We start from the raw sequence: 27,853 nt of genomic DNA on the forward strand, positions 1-27,853 counted from the left end.
GTTCTGCTTAAACACTTCCTCAACTTGGAAATGTTGGCTCAGTTGTTAAAGAGACATATCATCATTCCTGTGCTTCAAATATTTTCTAACATCTTTCCAAGATGTAGGTAACTTATCAATAATAGACGAAATAGAAATGCATTCATCCATTTTCATAATATGTTGATCAAACTGGTTAAGGATATGCATAATTTCATGAAACTACTCTACAACAGGCCTACTATCAAGCATGGTATAATTAAAAAGTTTTCGAGTCAGAAATTTCTTACTAGTCGCATCATTTGTGAAATACTTAGCCTCAAGTGCATCCCAAAACTCTTTTGCAGTAGCCATATTCTGATACAAATCGAACAGATTGTCTGACATTGAATTGCAAATGTGGCTTTTGCATATATAATCATCTTGTTCCCATTTTAGCTTTGCATTTCCTTGAGCCAAAGTCTCATTCTCATTCACAGCAGGTTTGGGGGTGGTCAAAACATAAACCACTTTGAGACCCCACAAGAAGAAAGTGCATCTTTTTCTACCAGCACCTGAAATTGTTTCCATCAAATCGTTCAAGTTTGACAAAGTCCGCAGTGAATTCCCTCAAGGTTGAAGAACCAACCATTTTGCAAATAACATTTTAAGATTGTAGAATAACAAATGTATAAATTGCTGTGGAATAGAAAACGCTTCAAGACACGTTATAATGTCGTTTTCCTTTAAACGTTATTTGCCCCCACCAGATTGGTGTGTATTGAGCCAGCAAATATGTTTCCAAGATAAATTGAAGTCCCTAATATGATATGATATCAGTTTGCATTATACACAAATGAAAAACTAATCACAAAGACCCTTAGAGGAATCTTAACAAATTTTTGGAATTCTATTTCTGCCGAAAACAGAATCCAAGATTGAAGAAAAAATAAGTTGTGAAAGCCTTATAAGACAAAGAGAAAGAGAGAATGATTGAATATTTCTATGATTCTTGGATTTAATTCTATCCTTAAAATAAGCAGAATTATGCATTTTCCAAAAGGTTACATCTATTCAAATTTGTTTCATTGACTGCAATTTGCAAAGCAAATTTCTGAAATCGACTAGGCATCAACCTGTCGCACCCTGGTCAAGCCTTGGTCGACACAGTTTGGAATATATTCAATTCTTTCTTCGTATTCAGTAGACCTGGTCGCACTTCCTAGGTCTCCTGGTCGTGCCCTAGTTGAGACATTTTTGGAAAATCAATTATTCTGACCGTTAGATTATTTATATGATTTAGATCGCACCACTTGATCTTATAAAAAAATATAAGATTAATTTTAAATTATCCAATCATGATCAACGGTCACAATCTCGCAACGATGCAAGTGTGCTAAGTGCTAGTACTTGTGTGCCAACTAAATGCGTCACTCGCACCCTACAACCCACGCACGCACGCACGCACGTGTGTGTGTGTGTGTGCATGTGTAGACGGTGCGAAATATTGTCCTAGGGTGCACTAGAGTACATACTAGCACTATCGCTTAACCAACTTTAAGAGATTATTCCACCTTATCATTTAGTAAAGACTTTTCCTTTTCCACTCTTTGCAATGTAGGACAAACCCACATAGCATTAAATGCTCCTCATGAAAGTTTTAGAAAATTCATAAGTGGAAGACTTTGAAAAACCCATAAAATTGATTATTTGAGAAAATATTTTAACAATTATTCTTTATAATTTGAAGCAAATTCAAATTCAAATCCATAGATTCTTTTAAGTATCCAATATAATGAATTTTTAAATACATTCATTTCATATTCTGCCTTTTCAAATTTAACCAAACAATAATTTGAAATACACATTTTAAATACTAATTTGTGTTTCCAAACACAATTTAAGACTACTAGAATTTTGTTTGATGTAGAGAAAAAAAATACAAATAGGAGATCATTGTGGGCTATGGACATAGCAGTATCTCATTGCCCTTTGAATCCCCCTATTACCAGATAAAGTATGAAAAAGGAAGTGACATTTGGGTAGATGGACAATTTGGTATGTTAGAAAATTTTCAAAAGAATAACCTTTAGATACTATATGAATCATAACCAAGTAAGATATAAAAAGCTATTTTATGATAGACCTTATGTTATTTTTGTCGAGACAATAAAACTTTAATATAAGTATGTCTTTTTTCCTTCTATTCGTTTTGATCAAGTCTTAATATATGGAAACTATTTAATCATCTCTCTCCTTACTTTAATGTTTGATATAGTGATAAAAATTCTATCGAACTTGTTTTAGAGATGAGAAGGATCAAGAGTCTTTTATACAGTTTTACAAGTGGCTCAATCCATCAAAAAGTCATAAATGTTTACATTGCCCTTTCTCTTTCTCCAAGGTAAATGTATCTTTACTTTTCTTTAATTAATATGATAAAAATTATTTAATGATACATTGATTAAGGAGATCATGCCTTTTCCCAATGTATCTCCATTATTTAATGCATTTTAGGAGACTTTTCATTAAGGATACATGACTTTGGTCATTATATTAGCATTCACTTGCTAACTAAATAGCTAATATGGATCATGGCAATTTTATGTCAATACCTCTCATAATTCCTTTCATGTATCGCATGATTTGCATTTATTTAGATAAGTTATAATAAGGAAGAATATAAATTATTCGCTTATATTACAAATTAATCCCACAATAATGTCAAAACATTGTATTCATTTAAAATCATTTTTCATTTTAATAGTGTGCGCATATATGAATTACACAGCATTAGTTAAACTCATAGAATTTTCATGTTGATTATGCATTTTAGGCACACCTATGTTTTACTCAATAGGTTTGCTATCACCATTTTGGGACTTATCTATTCAATCACCTTTTATCTCACACCTATTCTCTAACAATAAAATACCTCAACTTTAACTTACTTGAATACTTGATATTTTTAGATAAGAAGACATCACATAATACTTTGATAGTCCTTGAAATACAATCAATTATTCAAAGTCTCAAAATAAAATTTCTCAACCAAATTGCTTGGGAGAGATTATCTTATGGCATGCTTTAAATTTTACTTCCATTACAAAAGAAGTCGCACTAATAGGTGAACATAATTATGTTCCTTGAAGATATTGCATCATCCTTTTTTGTAAATTTCTAGTGTTTTATTCTTATATTACCATAATCATCAGTCTAACAACAAAGAAATTATCGAAGTGAGTACATGTCTAACCATATTTCATACTTCCAATAGTAGATGCACATGAAATATTTTTCATTTGCTTTTACTTAATTTCATTGGTAAAACTTTTATTTTCACTTAACCTACTTCACAATAGGGACAGGAAATGTTGAACCTTTCAAGAACATTTTTAATATATATATATATATATATATATATATATATATATATATATATATATATATAGGTCATTTGAGATAATTCAAGTATTTTCTTAAAAATATCATGACAAATTGCAATGACTAATACAAATTAGGCATCTCCCATGTATTTACCTTTTTGCAAAAAAACAAAAAACAAAATCCTTTTGTTTCATGTAATAAACTAAGATTGTTATATGTGAGAAGTATGCCATCCATATATAGAATTCAAAAATATAAACTTGCTCCCCTAATCTATAGAGATATATATTCATCAAAATAATATAATTTTTCTATCTTTGAAGTCAAAGTAAGTAATTCTATATGGAATCTATTGGTGGGTAGCTTGTGCAAGTCCATATATGGATTTCTCTAATCTATACGCTAGTTGTTATGTGCTCTTGCACATCATTAACCCAATTGTATTTCTTAGTAGTCAAAGTTGTTATTAGTATACCTATTAATGCCTTATTAGAAGCTTTAAATTATGTTTGCATACCTTTACTCATGCTAAACTTGATTTACAAATATTCTTGACAATTTTTCTTTTCACTATTGTGAGACTTAATTTGTTAGAATGCTCCAAATATTCAAAATAGCATGTCTTCTAAGTCAAACCTGTTTTAGTCGGCTCTTGAGGTTCTTCAAGATGGAGACATAGATCTAAGTATAAATATTCTAAAATAAAGAGTATTTGTTCCTTCCAAGCAAGAAATTAGAACCCTTGAACTTTAAAATGTTAGACATATTGCCTGAAAGTGAAACTAGAGTAATAACTTGTGAATATGTCAAGAGTTACTAACATAACTTAATGTGACATCATACTTATATTGAACAACCCAATGCATCATCATATCTAGCCTTAGGTTAGATAATTACTTGTCATTGATGCACTCCAAAATTAGAACCCTTCAACTCTAACATGTTAGACATATTACCTAAAAGTGAAACTAGAGTAATCACTTGTAAACATGTCAAGAGTTACTAACAAAACTTAATGGGACATTATACTTATATTGAATATCCAATGCACCATCACATCTAACCTTTAGGTTAGATAATGACATCATTGATGCACTCCAAAATACCTTACAATGACAGGCTACTTTAGTGTCATAAATTTTGTTCTCACTTCAAAATATATAATCAAATTTAAGAAACATATTAAATGTGGAGCAAGAATTAAAATTTCTCCAACTCTTTACTCAAATTCAATAAAAAGTAAAAATTTATAGACTTTGCTAGTGACAATCATAGTTTTGTTAAACTGGCGCGGCTGGACACGATAGGCCTACTTATGGATATCCATCATGAAATTGAAGTCTTTTGTTCCCTTTTATCCTATTGGAACCATATCATTTGAGAGCCACTTTGTTAACTACCAATTTGTTCAAAGCCATAATGGTTAATTATATACTAAGATATCTTTACATGTAAGAACAACTTTTTTAGGTTAATCAAGTAAGTCTCAACCTCGCTCTAGAAAAACTACTAGAAAATTTTCATAAGAAGGGTCTTTAGCATATTTTATGTACCATAACCAAGGATATAAAATGTCAATTCATGATATACCTTACGCCACTTTTGTCATGACAAGCGAACTCTGATTCAAACACCTCTTCATTCATTCATTCCGTTTTGATCAGGTCTCAATTATGTGGAACTAGACGATCTTTTCTCCTCTTACTTTTATTTTTGACTTAAACATGAAAATTTTACCAAACTTGGTTAAATGGTAAGAGGAATCAAGAACCCTTTATATGGTTCTACGAGTAACTCAATCTATCAAAGAGTCATAAATACATACATTGCCCTTCCCTTACATTACTCCTTCTCTTCCTCCAATGTAAATGTACTTGAATGTTCTTGATTTAATGTGGTACATTACTTAATAATAGCTTGAGATTGTGATTTTGACCAATGCACCTCCATTTTCCCAATAAATCTTGTGAGACTTTTTATTAACGATTAAACTGGACATGACTTTAGTCATTGTACTTTGTAAATTGATAAATGAATTACTTAGTTTTAGTCAATACCTATTATTCATTATAAATTAATATATACTTAATTATTAATTATGTATTTACATATATACACACCTTACATGATCATAAAGATGACATATTATAAACACACAGACGCACATTAAAGTCCAGCATATGGTCTTGTTCGAGCCTCTCATAGAAGCATTAGAAGGGCCCTAAATTTTTTCCCTAATAATAATAATACTAATAATAAGGAGATTATTTTTCCATTATATGCATCATCCTATATCAAAAATTATTATTATTATTATTATTATTATTATTATTATTATTAATATTAATTTTGTTTTCTTTTTTTTTTTCATTCAAAATATAGTTTAAAAAAAAAACCAAGAGAGATCCATCTTGCCTTCTTTCTTTAGATTATTTTTTATATTTTTTAAAAAAATGAACGAATTTTGGCCAAACATGTTTTCACTTTGACATGCAATCAAAATTGTTACTTGATTTACTATATATTCATTTTTTAACTTTTCTTGATAACCAACTATGAAAATTTAATTTTTTTATATATTTTTTATTTTCTTTTTAAAAATAATTTTTAAATTCCAAACAGAACCTAAGAACCATTTCAATTGCGATTAAGGGGGTTCTTTTTCAATTTTTTAAAGAATTACAAAAGTATCCCTTCCTTTCCACTTTTGGAATATTTGTTCAAGCTGGTAAACAAAAAAACATTATTTTCCAAATTTCCTACAGAAATGTTAAAAAGTGAAAAAATCATTGTGATCTTTTTTGTAACTGAAACCAGAAATGAAAATATTTTCACGACTAAGCCAGGCCAGCCTAATCCTTAGAATTGCTTCAAGACTCAAATTATACCACTTCTTCAGAGTAGGTCTAGCAGTTTATCTGGATTGCAAATTTTAACACAGCCAGTCTCACAACAAACAAAAAACAAGAATTTTCATTTAGCAAAAAAAGAAAACGTGCATGCGCGGGAAATTGAATCCAACTGACAATATTGCCTAACATTTACCATGAGTGGCAATTAGACAGCCCACTGGATGAATGGAAATATGGCAAACCAAAAGGTTCCGCATTAGCTTTAGCTTGTTTCCACCATAATATCCAAACCAGCTGCTTCTATTCCTGCAGGGAAAGCAGCAACATATGCTCTTCAATGGAGCAATCCACGTGACAGGCAGTTCGACAAGAGGATGGGATGAGGATAAGACCAAGGCAGCGATGTTCCATTGGGGACACACCAGAGCGATGGGTGCTACGGTATTCCACCGCATCTTGGAGAAGGATATTTCCCTGTTTGTCAATGCAGTGGAAGGTACCCAAGAAAAATCTACCATCCTTGATACCCACCAGCATTCGGCGGAACAACAGCTTCCTAACCTGGCTAACAGGATCTGGGCTGTCTCTGTGACACTCATCTGGCATTCCCTCCTGAACTAAAGATTTCTCTGCTTCTTGCTCCATGTCAACGAGAACAACCTCAGATTTAAGATAGTACTAGACAAACTGTGAGTTTAAGCTCAATTATTTGCCACTAAAACCTCAACTGTGTCGAGATATAACCACCAACAGTGCCATCTGAGCGCTGAATCCACCCTCCAATCCAGAAATCTAAATAAAATTTTCCTACACATGAAGATATCAGTCCAAAAAGTTAAGGGTTCCTTTATTTTTCCATTGATATAAAATGTTTAAATTTTGTGCCTCAAAAACATTTTTACATGCGTGACAAGAAAGGGGATATTTAGAAATTGGCAGATTGATGAAACTGGGACAAGGATGAAGTTGATCAGAAACAACCAAGATTGAAATATTGGAAGAGAGATCAACAAAGAGAACTCAAGATGATGAGGCTCGGTAGTAAATGCAGAGTAAATCAAGGAATAAAGATTCAATATTCAACCCTCGTAAGTTTTATTTTGTTTATGCCTCAGATAAACATGAGGAAACCAGGAAAGAAACTCTTACAAAAGATTTGCAATTTCAAGAAAGTCCCAGCCCTGCACAAACAAGACAAAGTCTAGGTATATAGTGAATCATAGATTGATCCTCAGCCAAAAAGATCAAAACGAGCACAGGAGGAAAAAAAACATAAAGACGCCAAAATTTAGTTGTCAACACATCAGCAAAATTTAATTCAGTTTTCACTTCTGTAAAATATTCTTAAAGGTTTTGAGAAGAAAAATTCTAAATGAAGTCCCTGCCTGAAGTTTTGGTCATAACAGTTTGATCTTGAAAGTTTCAGTTTCAGGCCAGTTCAAGTCCCTGTTTGGGGATATCGTCAAAGCTGAAATTGAAACTAAAGAGGATAAAATTGTTACAAATAAACTTCAGGAAGTGAACTGCAATTCAAAGAAACTTCAGGATCATTAGAACTTGGTAGGTAGATCAAAATAGGACAAGGGCAAAGTGAGAAACAAAACCCACTGCCTGCAAAATTCATGGAGAGGAGACAACTAGTAGAAATTGAGATGATGATGTTGACAGGTAAATATAGGCTACCAGAAACAGTGTCTACACATGCCTGATAAATAAGGGATGCAGAATCAATCCCTCAGCAGGAGAGAACATATTGAGAGAGATTCGAAGGTGGTTTTAGTTTGATTATTTTCTAATCTTTTTCGGATTATTTTCATAAGAGGATATCATATTCTCCTTTTTGTACATTCTTTCTTTTACAATGAATACGTCTGCTTTTTCTATCAAAGAATACGTCACAATACCTACCTTAGGTTACGTTTGGCTTGTGGATGCATATTACCATAAATAGATTAGGTTAATTATAATTAGTTATATAAGAAGTTATGTTGTTGTTATAAAACAAATAACAATGTGAAACATTTTATGAGTCCATAATAAGGAATAGACAAGGAATAATTGTTCCCACTTTCAATATGGGGATGTCTATTCATTTCTTATTACATGTTGAATAAAATAATTAAGAATATATAATGAACAACTATTCCCTTAATTCCCAAAATTTAAACTATATTTTATCTTATTCTAATGAATAGCTATTTCGTCGAACCAAATGAACCATTAGTCTTTTCCACTTAATCAACCTTCTTTCCAAGAGGGAGTCCCAGGTGTTTGGAAGATAGCCTTCCAGTTTTGCATCCTAAAATAACAGCAAAAATCTCCAGTCCCACCTCCTGAATCTCACCAAGAAATCAACCTGAAGTTGCTCTTCCTTTGCAATGCAGAATCATTGTGCCATCAGCAAATGATAATAGGAGATTTCAATTGGGTTATCTACCCTTCTTCCCAGCAAAAATCGTGAAAGAATACCTGAATCAGTATCCCTTTGAAGCATTCAATTAAGATCCTCCACAACAAGAATGAAAACTAATGGAAATAGTAGATTACTGATTGGAGACTTCTCAAACAAGGAAAAGAACTCATGTGGTGCCATTAAAAAACACTGGAAATCTAACTGTTAATATGCCACACTAACCCACTGCCTTCGCTTCCAAATCCCATCAAAGTAAGAAATAAGAATTGCAGGATGATGAATCTAAGTCTGGTAGGCAACCCAAAAGTACAGAACTAATGAATCTGAGTGATGCAGGACCATAGTCCAACATAAATCAATTCCAGTTAAATTCCAGAAAAACATAATCCACATGGGGCCTTCTGTAGGCATATAACGTTTTGAACAAAAAACAAAATTTAGAATCCTGAATAGACAAAAATACTACATCCTAAATAATAATACCCTAGAGTTTTACCCAATAAAAATACCCTAGAAAACAAAGATAAAATTAATTCCAGGCCAATTGTGGGTCATCTCACCCAATTAAGGGGTAAAAATATACTCAACCTTGAGTTGAAGCAGACATGCACGCTAGCTAACATTACAGTCTTCATTTTCACTCCCAAAATTCTCAACTGATCACAGAAGAGATCTCTCTGGTCTTAGGCACATCTTCCTTATTTTATGTAGTCTCCATCAGAGTAACACAAGTCTTCTTGGGAAAATTCTAAGAAAAATGTCCTTTTTGTAAACAGTTATATCCAGGAGGTCGCTTGTATGGAATTAATATTTTCTGCAAGTATTCTTCCAATATTTGCTCTTTTTCTATGCAGCCCTAGTGTCCTACAAAAGCAGACTGATTAACCAAGCTAAAGCCCTAGTAATGTAACTAAACATGTAATCTATGGCAAGGTCCCAAAGTGTACCCAATAATACATTGTCTTCTCTTCATCACAAGAACATCAAGCAACCAATTTATGAAACTCAAGTGTGTAAGCATCAACATCAATATGACGCTGGGCTAGTGCACACAATTTGAAGTATGTTTTCTGCTCATAATTGATTGGTATAAAATTCTGTTTCATGAGACGCCACATAAGATTCCACCTAGCTATAAAGATGTTTTTTGTCTTGCATCTTGCACCACTACCATGGCCAAATCAAATCTTTTTGTGGAGGAAGAACATTATTGCGGAAAGAAGTAGTGAGCATTAGATGCCTACTATAGGGAGATGGATGTTGGTGCTCCAAAAAATGATACATTTTTTATCAGGATGGTTTTGATTCCATCAAGAGTATTATACAAACTGTTTAGAGCCCTGGAAAAGGAGAGTAGCTAAAATTTTTCATACCACAAAAGAAACTTATATAAAGAGAGGGAAAAATTCAAGCTAATGAACAGCAAGAAATCCTCAAAAGGTAAAAAATTAAAATAAAAGGAAAAATTTTTTAAATTAAAGCAACAAATTCAGAAAGGCCCTTTTAAGCCCTTTCCAACATAGACTATAGAGCACTTTAAATAAGCTAACTCTCTTTATCTTGTTTTTGCCTTGCTCATCCCACAATCCAATCCAAATTTCCTGTCAACCCAGCGCAACTAACCTCATACCCATCCTATCTAATAGATCCTATGCGTCAATATCCTTTCCACTAACCTCTTTCTCTTGAAAGATGGGATTTGCTATTGAGTTCAAGCAGCTGATCCTCAACCTAACCATCATCTGGCTCCCTGTTTCTTCATCCTCAATAAGAACGCCTTATAAACCTACCCTGAGAATTTCAAATGCATGAGAAACATCATCCACTAACTCCAAAAGATCCAAGTTACAGTCACAAAAGTCATCCAATGGCAAACGATTATCACATCAAATTCACTCTCATCATTTGAATTATCAGCTCATTTCTTCTTCACCAATAACATTCCACCTTCACTACCTTTCTCTGTAGAACCACCTCTCCTTGTGTCAGTTAGGCTCTGCATAAGAGAAAAGCTTCAGCATTATCTCTTTTAAGAAAAAAAAAAAACTTCAGCATGCAACTCTGGATTAGGGCCCCACTCTATCAAAAAATTTGTGCATCTCAAACCTTAACTGCATTCCCTTCAGACGAGTAACATAATTCACTCTCCATTTTAGTAATCCTGAACGTCCTCATTCAATGCCTGCCTCATCCATTTATCCTATTTTTAAGCTACTTGTAATGAATTTTCCTGCACTTCCGTCGGTGTTGTTAACACTAGAAAAGGAATTTTGACCATTCAAACAATTTTGATAATGAACCGGGTAATTTGCCTCACATTTCAATCTCACTGAAGCTTCCAGTTGACTAGGCTCTTGCCAACGCCATTTAAAAGAAGAATGAATGAAGAAAACATGGAGATAAAAAGACAAGAAACATGTGCACGTTAAAAGTTGAAATCATAAGTCATGAACAGTTCTAGGGGATGCCGAAAATATAGTCACAATTGCAAAGCCAATTTATTTGTTCATTAAGTTTCATGTAGTGACACAGTCCAAAGATGGGAGAGGCTTCTAAAAAATGAACAACATACTTGGAGAAATAAAAGGCGTAATAAAGTACATAGACTAAGAACTTTGAATAGATGGCATTGGGCTTGCAACGAGGAAACATGGAGATGAAAAGACAAAGAATATTACTGCTTTAAATGTTGAAGCCACAATATTGAACAATAGGAGGATGTTGAAAATATATTCACAATTGCAAACCCAGTTTTTTATTACAGAAAAGGAAAATTAAGTCATGTATAGAAAAAAGAATTACATGGAAAAAACAACAATTACAGCAAAGCCCCTTTCCAATCCTTTTGAAGATCCAATAACCACATTCCTTGAAATAAACACAAAGAACGAGCCCAAAAGGAAGCCCTGAAAATAACTCTATCCCAAAGAAAATGAACAGAATTTATATTGATGTTAAAAATCCTTGCATTCCTTTTGATACACAAGGTCCAAAAAATGCTAAAAACTGAACATCTCCATAAAATTTTCCCCCAGCATACTCCTCCAAATCCCTTGTACCTTACTATTACGAAAACATCAACATTCTCAAGAATCACCAGCGCCTCCTCAAAAGACCGAAAAAAGAAAAGCCCAACGCTGCCTAGCCACCCTAAAATGTAGAAACAAGTAGTCACTTGTCTTGTCGACTTCCAAAGAAATCCTTACACATGACACAAATACCCCCCCCCCCCCAACAGTACTGAACATCCAATCTCTAAGACCTGAATCCCAGCAACTCCTCACCAAAAAACTATCGATCACCTCAACTGTAGACACCTGTAAAAACAAGATATCTGGAGAGAGACTATTAATTAACTCTTTAACCACTCCCCACTTTCTAGTACACCCTAGACCCTGGACATTCCAAGAAAGAATCTTCATTTAATTCTACTATTACCCAAATGTCTCTCTCCCTTTCCATAATTTATTGAGGAAGCAAGTCAACTTGGTTATCTACTCAACCTAGAGGATTTCCTCTTATCTCCTGTACACACTCCCCCGATCCTAGCTTCACCTTTACAATTCACTAAGCTAAGATCTAACTCATCAAGAAGATTTAAATCTTGCAGTTGCCCCTCTCATCACACAAGAGGTCTATGGTTTGAAATTTACCCTAATTCGTTGATGCTCTATGGCCCAAAATACAATTAAAAGAAGCAAAAGAATGCTTAGGAGTAGAAAGAATACCTTTAGTGTTGGCAACATTTAATAAGCAAGCCCCAAGATTTTCATTACCCAGATTGAAGTTTTGTTGGAAAAGATTCAGAAATCAAATTTGGGACAATATAAGAGAACCCCAAAGAGAACAGTGGCAGACTTACATACAGCTCAGTCATGGCGCCACTGAGATTTTGAAAATGAAAGGATTTTTTGAAAAATAAAGGGTTGCCCCCACTAAAAATACTATTTTGTCTCTACTCTTAACAACAGCAAGCATGAAATATTTAGAATTCTTTAAGTAAAACGAACAAAATAGGGAAAATTAATTATAATGACATGATAGCAAGAGTTCTTTTGGTTTTTTTGGCAAATGAACGTCAATTGAAATGATTATTACTAGTGTTAAATGTGAATGTATTTGCATTTTGATCACTTGCTTGAGAAATATCAAAAATATTTATATTTTATTATTTATACATTTCTTTGCCCCCGCTGAAGAAAATTTCTGGGTCCACTATTGCCCAAAAACACCTAGATTCCTCGGGAATCATGATTCCATCCAAACTCTGACCTCCCTCTAGGTCTATTTTTTTGCTATTCTGATGAATCAATATTTGAATATACCCCATTCTTCTCTAACTACCAAAAAATCAATTTCATTATTCTGTCCCAATGACTCCCCAGTGTCCCCACCTTCGTTCTTAAAGAGATTTGTTCGCCTCAACCGATCCAGTGGCGAACCCTCCCCTTCAGAATCAAAAGAACGTAGCAACTCATTCTCCTCATCAATTTCTTCAAGGGAAAGAGGCTCAAACAAGGTAAAAGATTCCTTCCCTTTCCTCTTTGACTCTTCATCCCCAATCCTCAATAATTCCTTCACCTTCTTGTGTAACTTGGAGTCATTGAACCAACACTTTCTGTTTCGATGGATTTTCTTCATGTCTCACCTCACCACTATAATCTCTTTCTGCCCTATTCAGATTCTCCAAATCTTCTACCCTTCGCAGGAGACAGCTATCCAAAACCTTCTCGTAATCTCCAGGTGATGCATTAGACCTCTATTTTCTGTCAAGTTCTTTTGGTTTCGAACCCTGCAAGCTTCTTTCAAGCCCACCTGCACAAAATTCCTTAGACATAGGCCTTCTGATTCAGGCTTAATTTAATGGAATCTTGTTTGCCTCGTTAACCAAACTGAGTGTTTTGGGCCCATTTGTTACCAAATCTTGAAGCCCATTTTTAGTAGATGGCCCAGTCTGAAGTTGCATTATATCGTAATGGTTGGATCCCCGCCACTTAAAATCCTGTCCAACATTAAATTGATCTCCTGTATCAATATGTTGCACAAGCTCTGCAGCTTTCGTATTATTTCCCCTTCTTGTATCAATCTGTTGCACAATCCTTGCTATTTTTGAATAGTTTCCCATTTTATTCCTTCTGTATCAATCTGTTGCACGATCTTTGATGTTTTTGAATTGTTCCTTCCTGTATCAATATGTTGCACATTCTTTGCTTTTTTGAATTGTTTTCCATTTTGTTATTTTGATTTCCTGACAGCATCCCATGATTCATCCTTCCAAAATTGTGGAATTGTCTTCTATTGACTTTGTGAGTCCAATCCCTATTTTGATTATGACAAACCACAGCATCCCATTGGTGTGCTAAGTGTATGAACAAGTTTATATTTCTAAAAGCACAGATGATGATGCAATATAGAAGCCTTGAAAAGCACTTAGACGATCATATTCTAAGCCGTATTCCATGGATTTGAAGAGAGCAGAGTGTGAAGAATTTATGATTTTCAATTGTAATAGTAATTAGGTTTAATGTGTGCATGCATTTCATCTGATTTAAATTGAAGCCCATCACGACCATAGATTGACCTTAAGATCCCGAATTCTTCATGAAAAAACTTTTACTTAAATTGTTTAACTTACACAAAGGTTTTTAAATGGGTTTTGAACATAGCAGAAGGCAAAACTAAGTTTTTCAAAGGGGTCGGTCGATCGGCAGGTAAAGCCCAGTCAACCGGTTAGTGCAAATGGCCATTGTTTTAAGGACCGGTAGACCGAATATAAGGCCCAACAGACCGGCTATAACAAATGGGACTAAAATGTGTCTTTACAAAGGCCTGGCAGACCAGCTCTTGAAAGTCGTATGAAGCCCGGTCAACCGGCCTTCATACGTATGAAGTCCGGCAGATCAGATCATATGCCCAGCAGACTGAAGCTCGTGACAATGGAAAATTGCCTTTGGTTGGTTGACTAGACCTTGGGCCAATTGACCGGACCTCTCGGGATTTTGAATTTCAGGGCATATAACGGTCATAAAATTCAAAATTCAATAATATTATATTGCCCAACAGTCATATAACGGTCAGATTTTGTTGCCTATATATATCAACCCTTAACACTTGGAGATGGTTGGAAAAAATATTGGAAACATACTAGCATATATTTTTGATTCCCATTTATTCTTCAAGCCCTTTTTGTGTATCAAATCCTTACTTTCTCCTCTATTCCTCTTTTGAAATTTCTTTTTGGAGAAAATATCTTTTTAAGGGTTTGTTGGAAGGCTTGAGCTTATATCATTTTCATATATATAGCTTGAAAGCCTCCTTATTCTTTTTAAGATCAAATTTATATTTCTCCCATTCTTCTTTTGAAAATATTTTTAGAGAAAAGTTTTTCGGGTTTCTTGAAAAAGGCTTGAGCTTATATTCATTCACATATTTTTCTTGAAAGCCTTTTTACTATTGAGAAATATCAAAGCATTAAATTCTTATTTCTCCTACTTTCATTTTTTAAAATATCTTTTTAGGAGATAATTTTTTGTGGGTTATACAAGATAGCTTTGAGCATATATTCATTGATATATATTTTCTTGAAAAACTTCTTGAGAATGGCTAGAGCATATATTCACACTCATATATTTTTCTTGGAAGCCTTTTAGCATTTGAATTTTCAAATGTCAATCATATTAAGAAAAATCATTTTCCATACTCTCACTCTTAATTGCAAAATATTTCTAAGAGAAAAACTATACTCTACCGAGCTTCATTTAAAATCATATGAGAGTGCATATAGTTTTCAATTGTACAAATCAGCTTATTTGAAGAAGCATTTCTTTATACAAAAAATTGTTTTTCGAAACAACTCTTCGCAGTTCGGGGTGTGAACCGTGGCCAAATGAGGGTACATCACTTGGAGAGGCAGCTTCGCCTCGAAGGAGCAGACCGAGTGAGGGGATATCACTCGGAGAGGGAAGCTCTACCCTATTGAAGGAGTGGACCAAGCATAGGGTATCGCTTGGAGAGGTTGGTCCGCCTAGAAGGACTGATTTACCAAGCATAGGGTATCGTCTAAAGGGGAGGACTCCATCCTACTGAAGGAGTGTTGTAAAGGGGGGCTCCACCCTGTAAGGAGTGCTATAAGTGGTTTGCTCCACTCGGTTAAGGGAGCAGGTTAGTGGAATCCTTGGGGGATTTGCCCAAGGAGAGGACGTAGGCGGGTATAGCCGAACCTCGTTAAAAATCCCGGTGTCACTCTCTCTCCCTTATCTCATTTATATTTCCGCACTTTAAATTTCTGCATATGTATATCATATTTATTGTTGTGATTGTTTTTACATACACATTTATTTTGATTTGGGATATCGATTGGTGAATTGGTTTAATTAATCCACAAAAGTTTTTAAAATTCCAATTCACCACCCCCCCCCCCCTTTTTTTCCTTGGGATCACACCATTCCTCACATTTAGTATCAGAGCCTGGTTGCAATAAACTTAACTGCTTTTTGTATAAAGATTGCAATGGCTCTTTTCGGTGTATCCCTGTTTTGAGAAGGTCAATCATTTACAAATCCTCCACGATTTGGAAAGGATTGCAATTAGGCTCTGATACCAATTTACTGTTTGGAAATTGAAAATGAATATTTTTGTAAAATCAATAGATTGGAGGTTTTGGAAAGCATTTGACAAAGGAAACCACATCCCAAAGAAAATGGCTTAAAATTGTAGAGTTTCCCAAAATTGAAAATGAGATAAATGAGCATGACATGGATTTAATGCATATCAATTTTGTGCCTTAGTTACTAATGCTTTTAAAAAGATCATGTCTTGTACTAGTGCTAAAGAAATTTGGGAACAACAAGAGGTATGGAGAGACCGAGAAAGAGGAAAACACCACTCCAAATATTTTGAACTTAAAAGATCAAGGAGTAAAGTGAAAAGGTATATCTCTCTCCTTCTACTTTTTTGGATGATTCATGCAATGATTCGTATGATATATTTTGTGTTAAATTTATCTGTGAATTGTGTGAATTTAATAGTGAAAGCATGCCATCTTATGAGGAACATTTTAAAGAAATTCATTAATGCTCATAAGATTTTAGTTAGGATTTATTATAAAAGGGAGTAGTAATGTTTTAATGCTCAGATAGTGGTTTGTGCTTTAAATTTCAAATCTTAGTATACTCTGCTGTTATACTAAGTACATTAGAGAATGAAGCCAAGTTGTTAGTTATTGAAAATGAAAATTTCTTGGCTTAAAGATTGATGCATACAAAAGGTCAAAAAAAGGCAAAATAAGTTCATATCTTTAGAGGGATATTTTTTATCAATCCAGTCTAAGTTTCAAAAGCCATATGTTACCTGTTGAAAATTTAATTATATTGGCTTAAGTAAATGCAAAAAAGGTGAAAATGAGGGCAAAATTTCAAAATTAGTGTAGCCCAGTCGACTGGACCTACACGTCTAGTCGACCGGACCTACACGTCCAGTCGACTGAACCCCTCTGGGCACAGTTCAAAATAGAGCCTAGTTGACCGGCACTCTCTGTTTGCCCCGATAAGTCTATCAGATTTCCCCCCACCTGACCGGACCATCAGCCAAGACATTTTGTTTGCACCCCAGTCGACCGGACCGATGTCCTAATCGACCAACCAGTGAAAAACTGGCTGATATTATCAAGAGATGAGCCAACTTAGCATTATTTTTAACTCTCTAATAATGCCATAATAGAATCACCCATGGTCAAATACTTAGTAATTCTTTGCTTAAGATAAGGTGTCGCCTTGAGAATCAAAATTGAATAACCAAAAATCTTTTTAATCATAATTCTCAAAGCAATGATAGGTTCCCTTGGATAAATGATCATGCTAATCCAAGAACCCTCACTCAACCATAAGCTTCAATGTATAAGTGCTATGCAATTTCTTAGCTTTTATAATATATGGTTGATCAAAAAGAAAAATCCATCTCAGTACTCTTCTAAATTAATTAGTGATTTAATTTTTTACGAGTATTTATCCATACTCCCCTCATAAGCTCTCGACCTTAATTCATATCAATTAGAGCTTATTGGTGTTGAATGGCTAAAATAATTGCACTAGGTTTCAAATTTCAAAGAATTCTATGCACGAGCAATTAAAATGGAAAGTCATTCGAACCTGTGCCTCTCACAGAATTCAAAGCCAAATTCATGACAGTGAAAATTGAGAGAATAAGATGGTAATGAGTTGGCTGCATAACCGAGGGGGAGCAGCATCGTAAAATTCATCCAATAAACACGTTATGGCATTGTGCTTAATCTCGAAACATCCTTTTGCCTACATGCTTTGTGTAAATACTGCACTAAACGCCTACTATCCATTTTTCGCTTAAAGTTTAATCATATTTGATTGATGGATTATATTTTTGGCATAAACTGTTTTTGAGCTTTACTAGACTGCATGCTTGTTTTGAACGCCATCTGCATGGCTGATGCAGACCTTGTGAATTGCATGCTTATAGAAAACTAGGTTGTTGCACGTTGAATCCTAAAATGCTATTAGTTTATTACATCTAAGTTCGTATTCAAATCGAAAGGGGGGAGCTTTTAAAATTAAGTTCTTTATTCTTACGCTTACCCACACTTTTGCTTAGATTAAAATTTTAATGTGGCATGTATGGTTGAGCAAAATGACTTTCTTGAAAATTTTAAGTGAAAATATTTTGCTTAGCCACAATTATCCTAGGCTTAACCATATGATCTTGTTCTAAAATTTTCTGACATCTTTAGAATATGTCAGTTGCTAGTTCTGGTAGAAGTATAAAATTGATTTGATATATGTTTACCGGAAAATTGAAGCTTGCTTGACCTTAGTGTTAAGATTTTTTTTGCAAGCATTGTCCCTAGTCCTTATTGACAATATCATAAAAGGAATTTTTTTTAATTCTTATGGTAAGAAACGAGTTTTTAAATAATATATCTTAATTCTTGCTTCAAATTCATAAACTTCAAGGTATTCACAACTTCTGTTCAAAAATTATAATTTTTTTCATGAATTTTCAAACTTTAAGGGCTTGTGGTTTAAATTGATCCTCTTGAAAAGGGGAGATTTTTTAGCCCTTTTGCTGATGACAAAAGGGGGAGAAGATGTTTGAGCAAAATTCTAAATTCTTTTCCTTCACATTTGGTATCTCCCTGCCCTTTTGTTATTCACAAAATGGAAAATGATAAACATGATACTCATGGTCAAATTGAAATCACTTCTGTATCATGTAACTTTGTGCTTAACTAAATATTTTTTAGGAAAACTTCCATTGCCATCACCATGGAGCTTTGAAACACTGAAAAACTAAATGCCAATGCTTCTCAATATTCTAATCAACTGAAAACAATCAATGAACTACATTCAAGGAATCACAATCCAAACATAAGGCTTCTTAGCCTTTACATTCCTTTTCTCCTCACCTCAACTTGGGACTGTTTTTCTAGTTGTATATGCCTCCAATCTCCCTCCAAGATTTCGAGCAAGTTCCTCCACCATAAAGCTTCCTTACCATCTAGCAAATATATCATATGAATGGCCCCTTGGTTCGGAATCTTCCCCAATGGAAAAAACGACCAAAACCATTTACTCTTAACATGGACAAAAAAATAAAAAGATTCGGTGTTGTTAGCCTTGGTGGCTACACTATCATGGTTTATATGTTTTGATGATATTAACCTATATGTTGTTCCTAGTGCATTCCATCTTTGTAGATCATGTTTAGTACAGGTTCCAATGACGAATGCACAAAGTACTGAATCAAAGGCAAAGATCAGACAGAGTAGAAGTTCAAATAGGAAAGATCAAATGGACGCTCAATCGGAAAGGACTCAAGCACAACCAACGGAAGCTTAATTGTTAAATTATATGTAATAAGGGTTGTGTGAGGTAGGAACATTTTGTAACTCTTGCGAGTGTGTTTCTTGCATGATTTTTAAGCAAGAGTTGAGCAAATGCATGCATACTAAGATACATGAGTAAATAGGATTTCACCTAAAGTCACAAACTCAACTTTAATAGTTTTCAAAGTTAAAATCAAAGAGTTCGTCAAAAAAATCTTAAACTCAAAATATGTTTTCAAAGGGACAAGTTTTTAACATCCTAGTTTTAAGAACATTTTTATACTTAGTCCCGGTTGTATCAAAACGAGCTTTATGTCCTAAGAACTCAAGAAAGTCAAGTATATTTTTATAAAAGACATACTAAGCATATAAGATATCGAAACGAGCTTTCAAATATATTTTCATAAAACAAGATATCTTAAATTCATGGGAAAACTCACTTGGACAAGTTTTAATCTTCATTAGACTTAATATATTTCATACAATTTTGTCCAAGAATGTTTTGAGTCATTAAAAGACTTTTTGACAAGGAAAAACAAAGCAATCATCAACTAACGTAATGCAGCCTTGAGTCCTAAACACCTTTCGGTATTTGGGGTATAACCTTTGCTAGAAAAGTCCAAAAAGGACGATCTTGATGTCCCTAGAAAGTTAAGAAAAAATCTCACAACTTTTATGTTGATGACTTTTTCTGATTCAAGGAACTCGTCGACGAGTGCAGGGCACTAGTCGACGAGTCTAACGGGTAAAATGATGCTAATGGGCAAAAACCCTGCACTCGTCGACGAGTCTAACGGGTAAAATGATGCTAATGGGCAAAAACGACTAGTTTTGTTTGGGAGTTGCTCCCAACAGTCCAATAACGGCTAGTAAGGGTCTTTGGCTTACAAGTCCATAGACTTGTTTAGCATGGTTCTTGATCATTTTAGTGAAATATATCTTTGAATACCAAAATCTAAGCACTTAACACTTTGCATCTTTGTTATTTATTCACAAGTGCTCAATCTTTCTTGCTCACTTATCTTGTTTGAATCATTCCTTGAGAGAGTAGTATGAGATTTGAATGTATTTGATATCAACTCATTGTGAGGAGCATTGCTTTGTAATATTATCCATCATCTTGTAAAAGGTTCTTTGTAAACCGTTGTTGGTGAAGGTTATTTGTGAACCAAAGGCTCTTTGTGAGCGGGTAGGGATTTGTTCCCGAGTGTAAGGCTTCTCCGCCAGTGAAGGAGTTTATAGTGGAATCCTTGGGTTGGTCCAGAGGCGTGGACGTAGGCTTAGTGCCGAACCACATAAAAATACCGGTGTTGTTCGTTTTCTTTCTTACACTCTTTATTTTATATCTTGTGCATGATTTATATTTATATTGTGATATAATTTCTTGTATCTTGCCAAGAGTTTTTATTTTGTAGAAAAATACGTATTCTGTGAAAAGAGTCCATTCACCCCCCCCCCCCTCCCTCTAACTCTAGTGTATACTTCCGGGGCTAGGACGCAGTATTTAACAGGCGTTCTGAGGGATTTCACCTATGGAAGTGCAGTGTTGGTGAACAGGATATTACAAAGCTCCTTTGCTAACCACCTTCGCTCCCCTAAAGAAAAGCTTTTCTTATCAATAAAGATGCATGCATTTAGGCTGTTTGCCCATGGCTGCTCAAGATCCTTTCTTAAGATGGTTTAGTTTATGAGCTTTTTACAAGACAAGCTACAAATGAATAGGGTTGTGGTTAGGATTGTGAATCTTGCTTATTAGATGGCAAAGGATCGCGAATAGTTGCAAGAAATTAGTTTTGAATAGATTTAGGTCGATGTATGAGAAGATGATTGTGAGAGAGGCCAAAAAAACCTATGATGCAAGGTTTTGGAGTTGGGATCTCTAGTGAAGAATGATGATTAGGAGTTGGTGCTATTGCCTACTGCAGACATGGTCATGAGGTAGATTGAAGTTCGTTGTGGGATTCCGGTGTTAAAGCAGTTCATTGTGATCCTTGAGCTCATTGCCACTTCCTTTAGTATTCTAACCATTCCATAAACTCTATACTCATACTAACGATGCACCATAAGAAAATTAAGCTCCAAGGGAGCTCCATAATAATTTTTTAATTAAAGAGATAGCTTTAGATACCCCGTTACAATTGCGAAGCCAATTTATTTGTTCATACTAAGTTTTGTCATGGAGAGGTCCAAAGATGGGAGTGTCTTATGGAAAAATTAAACAACATGCTAAAATAAACAAAATATATAATGAAGCACAACAAATATGTAGACTAACACCTTAAAATAGATGGCATTGTGCAAGCAAGGTGGGAAAACATGAATGTCCTTTTGCATAGTCTCAATTTTGTGCTAACTGCTAACTATGATTTCATGATCCTCAATATCTTGAAAACCCACCTCCCAAATGCATCGCTAGAATGGCTCTCAAATCTTGATGAGAAAATTGTTATGGCTCTCGTGGAAGCTTTTAGAATGATAGAAAAAGATGGGGCAAAGCCAAAAACTATTACACGATCAATCTACAAGTTTTTATATGAGAAGAGTCATTTATGCATTGGCAGCAGCACAAACTGGTACCCTGCCAATGGATGCTATTAATTTATATGGGTGTCAGAAATTGAAGAACTGGCAAAGGTGGCAAAAAATGGTTTGCCTCAGCCAGTTAGTTTTTCAGCTCAAAGAAACTTGAGCACATACTCATAGATTCATAATGAGAACAAGAATAGGTTGAATTCTTCAAGGGCCAGTAAGTCTTATAGATTCAAATATTCCACTCAAATCACGCCTCCCTACCATCAAGATCTGCAGAAACAAATAATGCAAAGGGCAAAGGGAACGACAGAAGAACAAATCAAGTTGTAAATTTTAATTTTGAAGCTTCATATATTTCTACTTCTACCATTTTTTCCCTGCTAATTTTGTCTTCATTATTCTGTTTAGCAATTTTTTAACCTTTTTTTTTATTTTTATAACAATCAATTTTTTAACTTTTAGCAACTTTCTCACTAGAACTATTGTCTGCACTCTAGAGCTTCAATTTCTGTTCAAAAATTATATTTTGAGCAATTTGTGCAAGAAATAAGAAATTTTCTATCTAATGGCTATTGAAACTTTCTATATTTAAGAAGTATGGTATCAAAGCATTCTAATGGAGAAGATTTCTTAATATCAGAGAGAAAGTGGCTCAGTTATTCAAATATAATATCATTAATGGAAAGGACACTTCATTTTACTTCGATAATTGGCATCCTTTTGGTCCTCTATTCAAAAAGAACGGTATTAAATTTGAAAATGAGTTCTCACTTCCAAAGAATGCTACAGTCCTAGGAAGCACAGATATTGACACGAGAGACGGATATAACATGATACTGAAATGGCAATATGGCGGCATGTTTTTCCTTTAGATGACAGAGATTGTCTATTGATTTAAAATGAAATATGAGCACCATTATGCAAAATTATAAATAACACATTTTACAAATTACACTCATGCAATAATCAGCTGCACACATCATACAATATTGGTCCATCAACAAAAAAAAAACCAAATCAAAGGCATGGCTCGTCAAAGTTGTATGTATGTGAGTATGTGGGGAGGGGGGAAGATTAAGTAGCAAACTGGTGATGACTACAAGTGGGGAATTTTGGGGGCTGGGCTGGCCAATGGTGCAAAGGATACAGCAGTGGTGCTAAGGTTTCAAAGTCCAACCACTCACGTCATGTTTGCAGAATGGAATTGAAAAAAAAAGGGTAAATTCGAATGCATTCCCTCCAATTTCATTCCATTCCCAGTACCAAAAGTGCAGTCGATGTAAAGACCACCTTGACTCCTAGTCTCCATACTTCTCCCTTTTTTTTGGGGGGGGGGGAAGGGGGGGGGGTGGTGGGGGGTTCATTTCAGCGCAAGAAGTGTCTCAGCTGTGTCCAAAAAAATAATTAATTAAATAATTTCCAACACATGTTGGTTACGTGTCGGGAAGTATCAGGCAGGTATCGGCATCTGATACGTGTCAGATACGGTGACTTCCAGAAGTGTCCGTGTTTCCTAGCGACAGTCACATCAATCATTAGAGGAAATTACTGGTATTGGCCAAGAAGAACTACTTGGTTGATTAATGAAGTTTTTGACTCAATTTTAATTCAAACTCAAATAAATCTGGTTTCGTTACATTTTCTGGGAAAAGGTTTTCTCAATTGCCACTAAATGAGGATTGGTAGGCTGGTAGGGAAAAATCAGAGGCTGTTAACTGGTATGAAATTGTTTGGTATAATAAGCACATTCCAGACATGTTATTATTCTATGGATGGCTACTCAGAACAGATTTAAAACTTTGGACAGATTAGCTAAATGGAAGAATTCCTCTCAAAACTGTACATTCTGCAATGAAATGGAGGAAAGCATATTCTATAATAATAAAAGAATTTAGCTTTGAGCTACTAGAATATATCATCTAGTTGAAATTTGGAAGTCAAAACTAATAACTAAGACTATAATCTTAAAAAAAAATATCCTTAACTTCACCTCCAATACTTAGAAAGTGACCAAAGTAAATGCTACAAATTAGCTTTGAGCTATTAGAATATATCATCTAGTTCCTGAAATTTCATGTTGAAAAACTGGAAGGATAAACCTAATAACTAAGGCTATTATCCTAAAAACATATCCCCTAACTTCACCTTCTATACTTAGAAAGCAACCAAAGTAAATGCTATAACATTTTACCAAGCACACGGAACATTTTGGTCCATGAAATAGAATTACAGAACATGATCCAAAATGTGGAGAAGAAAAATGTGAATAACCTTTTTTATAAAAAAATTGTATTAAAACCCGCCCAAAAGGGTACAACAGGGGGAAGACAAGAAGTCCTCCAAAGCACAAGAGTAGGAAAAAAACAAAAACAAAAACAAAAACAAAGAATTACGATAATGCTGCCTTCCAATCCCTAACCAGGTCAGGCAGTGGCACTCACTGAAAAAATCCAAAGAAATGGCCCAAAAAACAAGGCCAAGTACACAGCTCTATCCCACAACAAACAAGGAGAGGGAGTTCCATCTTTAAAAATTCTCACATTCATCTCTAGCCATAAGGTCTACATAAAGCCAAAGCCGCATGGCGCCAAAGAACCCATCCTTTCCTACACAGATGTCAGGCGTGAGGGTCTTGAAAGGCCTTCTAGTCTATAGAGAATCACGTGTGTTAATCCTGTTTAGTGTCACCGTCCACACAAAAGTCAGAGCCTTGAAACTTAGCCAGCCAAATGATATGGCCCCAAAGGAAAAAGGCTTAGGTAAGGATATTTAAGGAGATGAAGAAAGATTTAGTGGAAACGAGAAGAATCACCTTCTCAGACCCTCCCGTATCCCCTATTGATTAGAAGTTTAGAACAAAGTGGTCCTTAAGTAAGATGGAAAGCTCATTTATTAATGAACCTCTCTTTCATAAGATTCCTGAAAAAATGTAAGTCACAAAAAAAAGAGAGTCCTACCTCAAAAGAAAAAAAAAAAGAATTGATAGGTGCATTATGAAGGGTGGAAAGTCTGAATAGGCGAGTCACCTTCAGCTCCAAAGAACTCTAACCCATCCACACATCCTCCCAGAATTGAACCCTGCAGCTGATCCCAACCAACTTTGAGATGGGTGGGGTGGAAAGAAAAGACAATAAAGTTGGGACACAAAATTCCATGGGCTTGCATGAGAAATACTGCCACTTCCTAAGGAGTCCCACCCATTGCGATGAGCCCCACTCTTACTTTTGATCACTTAAGAGTTAACCTCTAAGGGAACCTCCATAACCATTTTCCAAATAAGGAGATGTTCTTGGAACCATATCACGAAGCCCTAGCTCTCCTTCCAATTTCAGCTTATTCGCCACCTCCCAACTAACAAGATTATCTTTCTTATTCTCCCCAAAGCCAAACCAAAGAAAGTTTCCCATCATGGTTGCTACCTTTCCACCGCCGCTCTCCTATATTGGTCTCTAAAACCCTGTCATCCACATACCACTCCACTCTTGGACAAGTTGATCTTTAATCCCAAAATCTTTTTGAAACTTTTCAACATAGCAATTGCCTTTCGAAATCTCACAACAGTGTCCTCAAGGAACATTATAGTGTCATTTGCGAACTAGTGATGAGAGACCTCCACCTCCTCCCTGCCAATAGAAAGACCCTTTCTCACCACCAACTCTTGAGAATGCAAGAACATCCTCCTTAGAATATCAGCCACTAGGTTAAACAATAATGGAGATGGCAAATCTCCTGGCCTAGACCCCTTGTCTAAGACCCCTTGTCTAAGACCCCTTGTATTTTTAAGAGAAGAGGTCGCCATGATTCTAAAACTAAAAGGGATCTTCTTTGAAGAAGAAGATAAATAATGACTGAGAATAAAATTATAGTGCAATAATAATCCCCACTTCTACTAATAAAAGTATATCGTATAAAAATACTGAATTAAAAATTTGGGGATTGGGACCCCACAGGTGCAGCAACACTGGTTGCAACATCTAGGCTTAACCAATGGATGGCTAAGCTCCTATGATCTTTGAGGCAGTGACTTGATGATGATTTCACTGGCATCAATTATGCTGGGAAGTTAAATGAGCTATCAATTGGCTTTGGATTTTGAGCCCATTGAAGAGGATTGGTTGGATTCATTTGTTAAATTTAATTGATTTTGTTATCCTTTTTTTTCCCTTCTGCATGCGAGCAGTGAAAAGAAATCCACCAAATGAACAATACCAATTTGCTTAACATACTGAATTCAACTCAGAGAAATTTCATTGAACATCTATTCTGCAATACTAAGTAAAGAGATTCAAATATTCAAATCCAAATAAACAATATAAAAAACTCAATCCATCTCCATCTACCAACAAAAACTTAAATAGAGAAGCATTCATTTTTAGCAAATGCACCATGAACTCATCACCAAATTTAACTGAGGGGTTGATAACAGTAAACCACTTGTTGGCTAACCTGAAGCAGCTGTTGATAAATACAAGACGCTATATGAGATCTCACACCCTCGCGTTAATAGAGCTTCCCAATAAATTATTATGTCACCTGCGGTGGTTTTGTTACAGTGAACAGATTGAAGGAAGGATGTTAACTCTGCAAATGCGCATAAATTAATTAGTAAAACTGGTTGTTTCTCCTTCAATTCTTTTATGAATCAAGCAACAGAGGCAAATGCAAAAACTAAAACCAATAGACTGGTTTAGCAATGACATAATATAAAAAGAAAAGATCCTACCACATGACCATTTTCCTCGTATTTTTCCCCTCTTTTTTTTTTTCTCTTATTTTCCTTTCTCTTCTCTCTCTCTCTCTCTCTCTCTCTCTCTCCCGGCCCTGCACAATGGCACTCCCCAAAAAAAATCTTCTCCCTTCTGACTCATTCCCTAGTTCGCTCCTACCAGAAATCATCGCCCACTTTCCCAGCTCTCCTGCTTGGCTTGTGCACCCATGTCAAAATGGAAATTATCAGTGTCTCTCATATTTATTGTTTTCAACAATATAATTATTGTCCCTCATCAAAATAACGGAACAATTGAGAACAACCCTGCCAAACAAAAGAAAAATGTTTGGATGCCAAACCCAGGAAGCCAGCATGAGGTTACCAAGTCTGACGGAAAATTAACATGTTCATAATGCATGAAATTAGCATGCGTGTTCACAATAAGAGTCCAATTTTTCCTGAATTTTATCCATTCATCCCTTTCAACACACTGGAAGAAAACATTCTCCAGCAAGATCAATTTGGGAAGAAACACACATTAATTAAGCAGGACAATTATCATTAAGTAGGAAGAACAATCACGCCGGCAGGAGCTTGGTTAAGTGGAGAAAGACGTCGACAATCACAGGCAAATCTCAATCGCCAGAAGTAGTAGATCGACCAGAGGATTTGAGTCGAAAGGAAAACAGATAAACAAAAAAAAGTTAAAAAATTAAAAATTAAAAAGAAAAATACCTGCAGACGACGTCTCGTTGCTTCGGCACGGTGCTATCGCCGAGGATCACAGTCGGAGTACTTACACTTTAACCGAGACGCCATGGGCCGCATTGTATTATCCGGCTTATGCGTACTACGCGAGCTCGTATCATCACAAGCTCATAGGCTACAACACGGTTCTACTCGCGAAGAGTAGTGTGAAAGTAGAAGGTCCTAATAGTAAATATAATATTTAAATAAAAATGAGATTATAAAATCATAAAGAGGCATAAATGTGGAAAGAAATTAACAAACACTAACATGAAAAAAATAAAAAATAAACAATAAAAGATTCATTTTATTAACAATTAATAAAATACCTAAGTTGGGTCTTTCTTGACTTTCGTTAACTTTGATACCAATTGACAAAATCACAAGAACAAAAGAAGTCAAAG

General features: G+C 35.0%; 1 protein-coding gene across 3 annotated transcripts; it reads right to left on the bottom strand.

Moving 5' to 3' along the window:
- Positions 1-6,210: 6,210 nt before the first annotated feature.
- LOC131144451 (uncharacterized) lies at positions 6,211-27,618 on the bottom strand. Of its 3 annotated transcripts, XM_058093114.1 has the most exons (4): positions 27,438-27,606; positions 26,441-26,575; positions 7,347-7,378; positions 6,211-7,004 (listed from the first exon to the last, which is right to left on the bottom strand). In XM_058093114.1, exon 4 carries the CDS (start codon positions 6,840-6,842, stop codon positions 6,498-6,500), a length of 345 nt encoding a protein of 114 aa, XP_057949097.1. In that variant the 5' UTR covers positions 6,843-7,004; positions 7,347-7,378; positions 26,441-26,575; positions 27,438-27,606; the 3' UTR covers positions 6,211-6,497. The 3 variants fall into 3 exon arrangements, with proteins under 3 accessions (XP_057949097.1, XP_057949098.1, XP_057949099.1); XM_058093115.1 differs by lacking the exon at positions 7,347-7,378 and having other exon boundaries at positions 27,438-27,618; XM_058093116.1 differs by lacking the exon at positions 7,347-7,378 and having other exon boundaries at positions 26,441-26,527.
- Between the last annotated feature and the right edge of the window lie 235 nt (positions 27,619-27,853).

Source organism: Malania oleifera, chromosome 12 (genome assembly GCF_029873635.1).
Source record: "Malania oleifera isolate guangnan ecotype guangnan chromosome 12, ASM2987363v1, whole genome shotgun sequence".
Lineage (NCBI taxonomy): Eukaryota > Viridiplantae > Streptophyta > Magnoliopsida > Santalales > Ximeniaceae > Malania > Malania oleifera.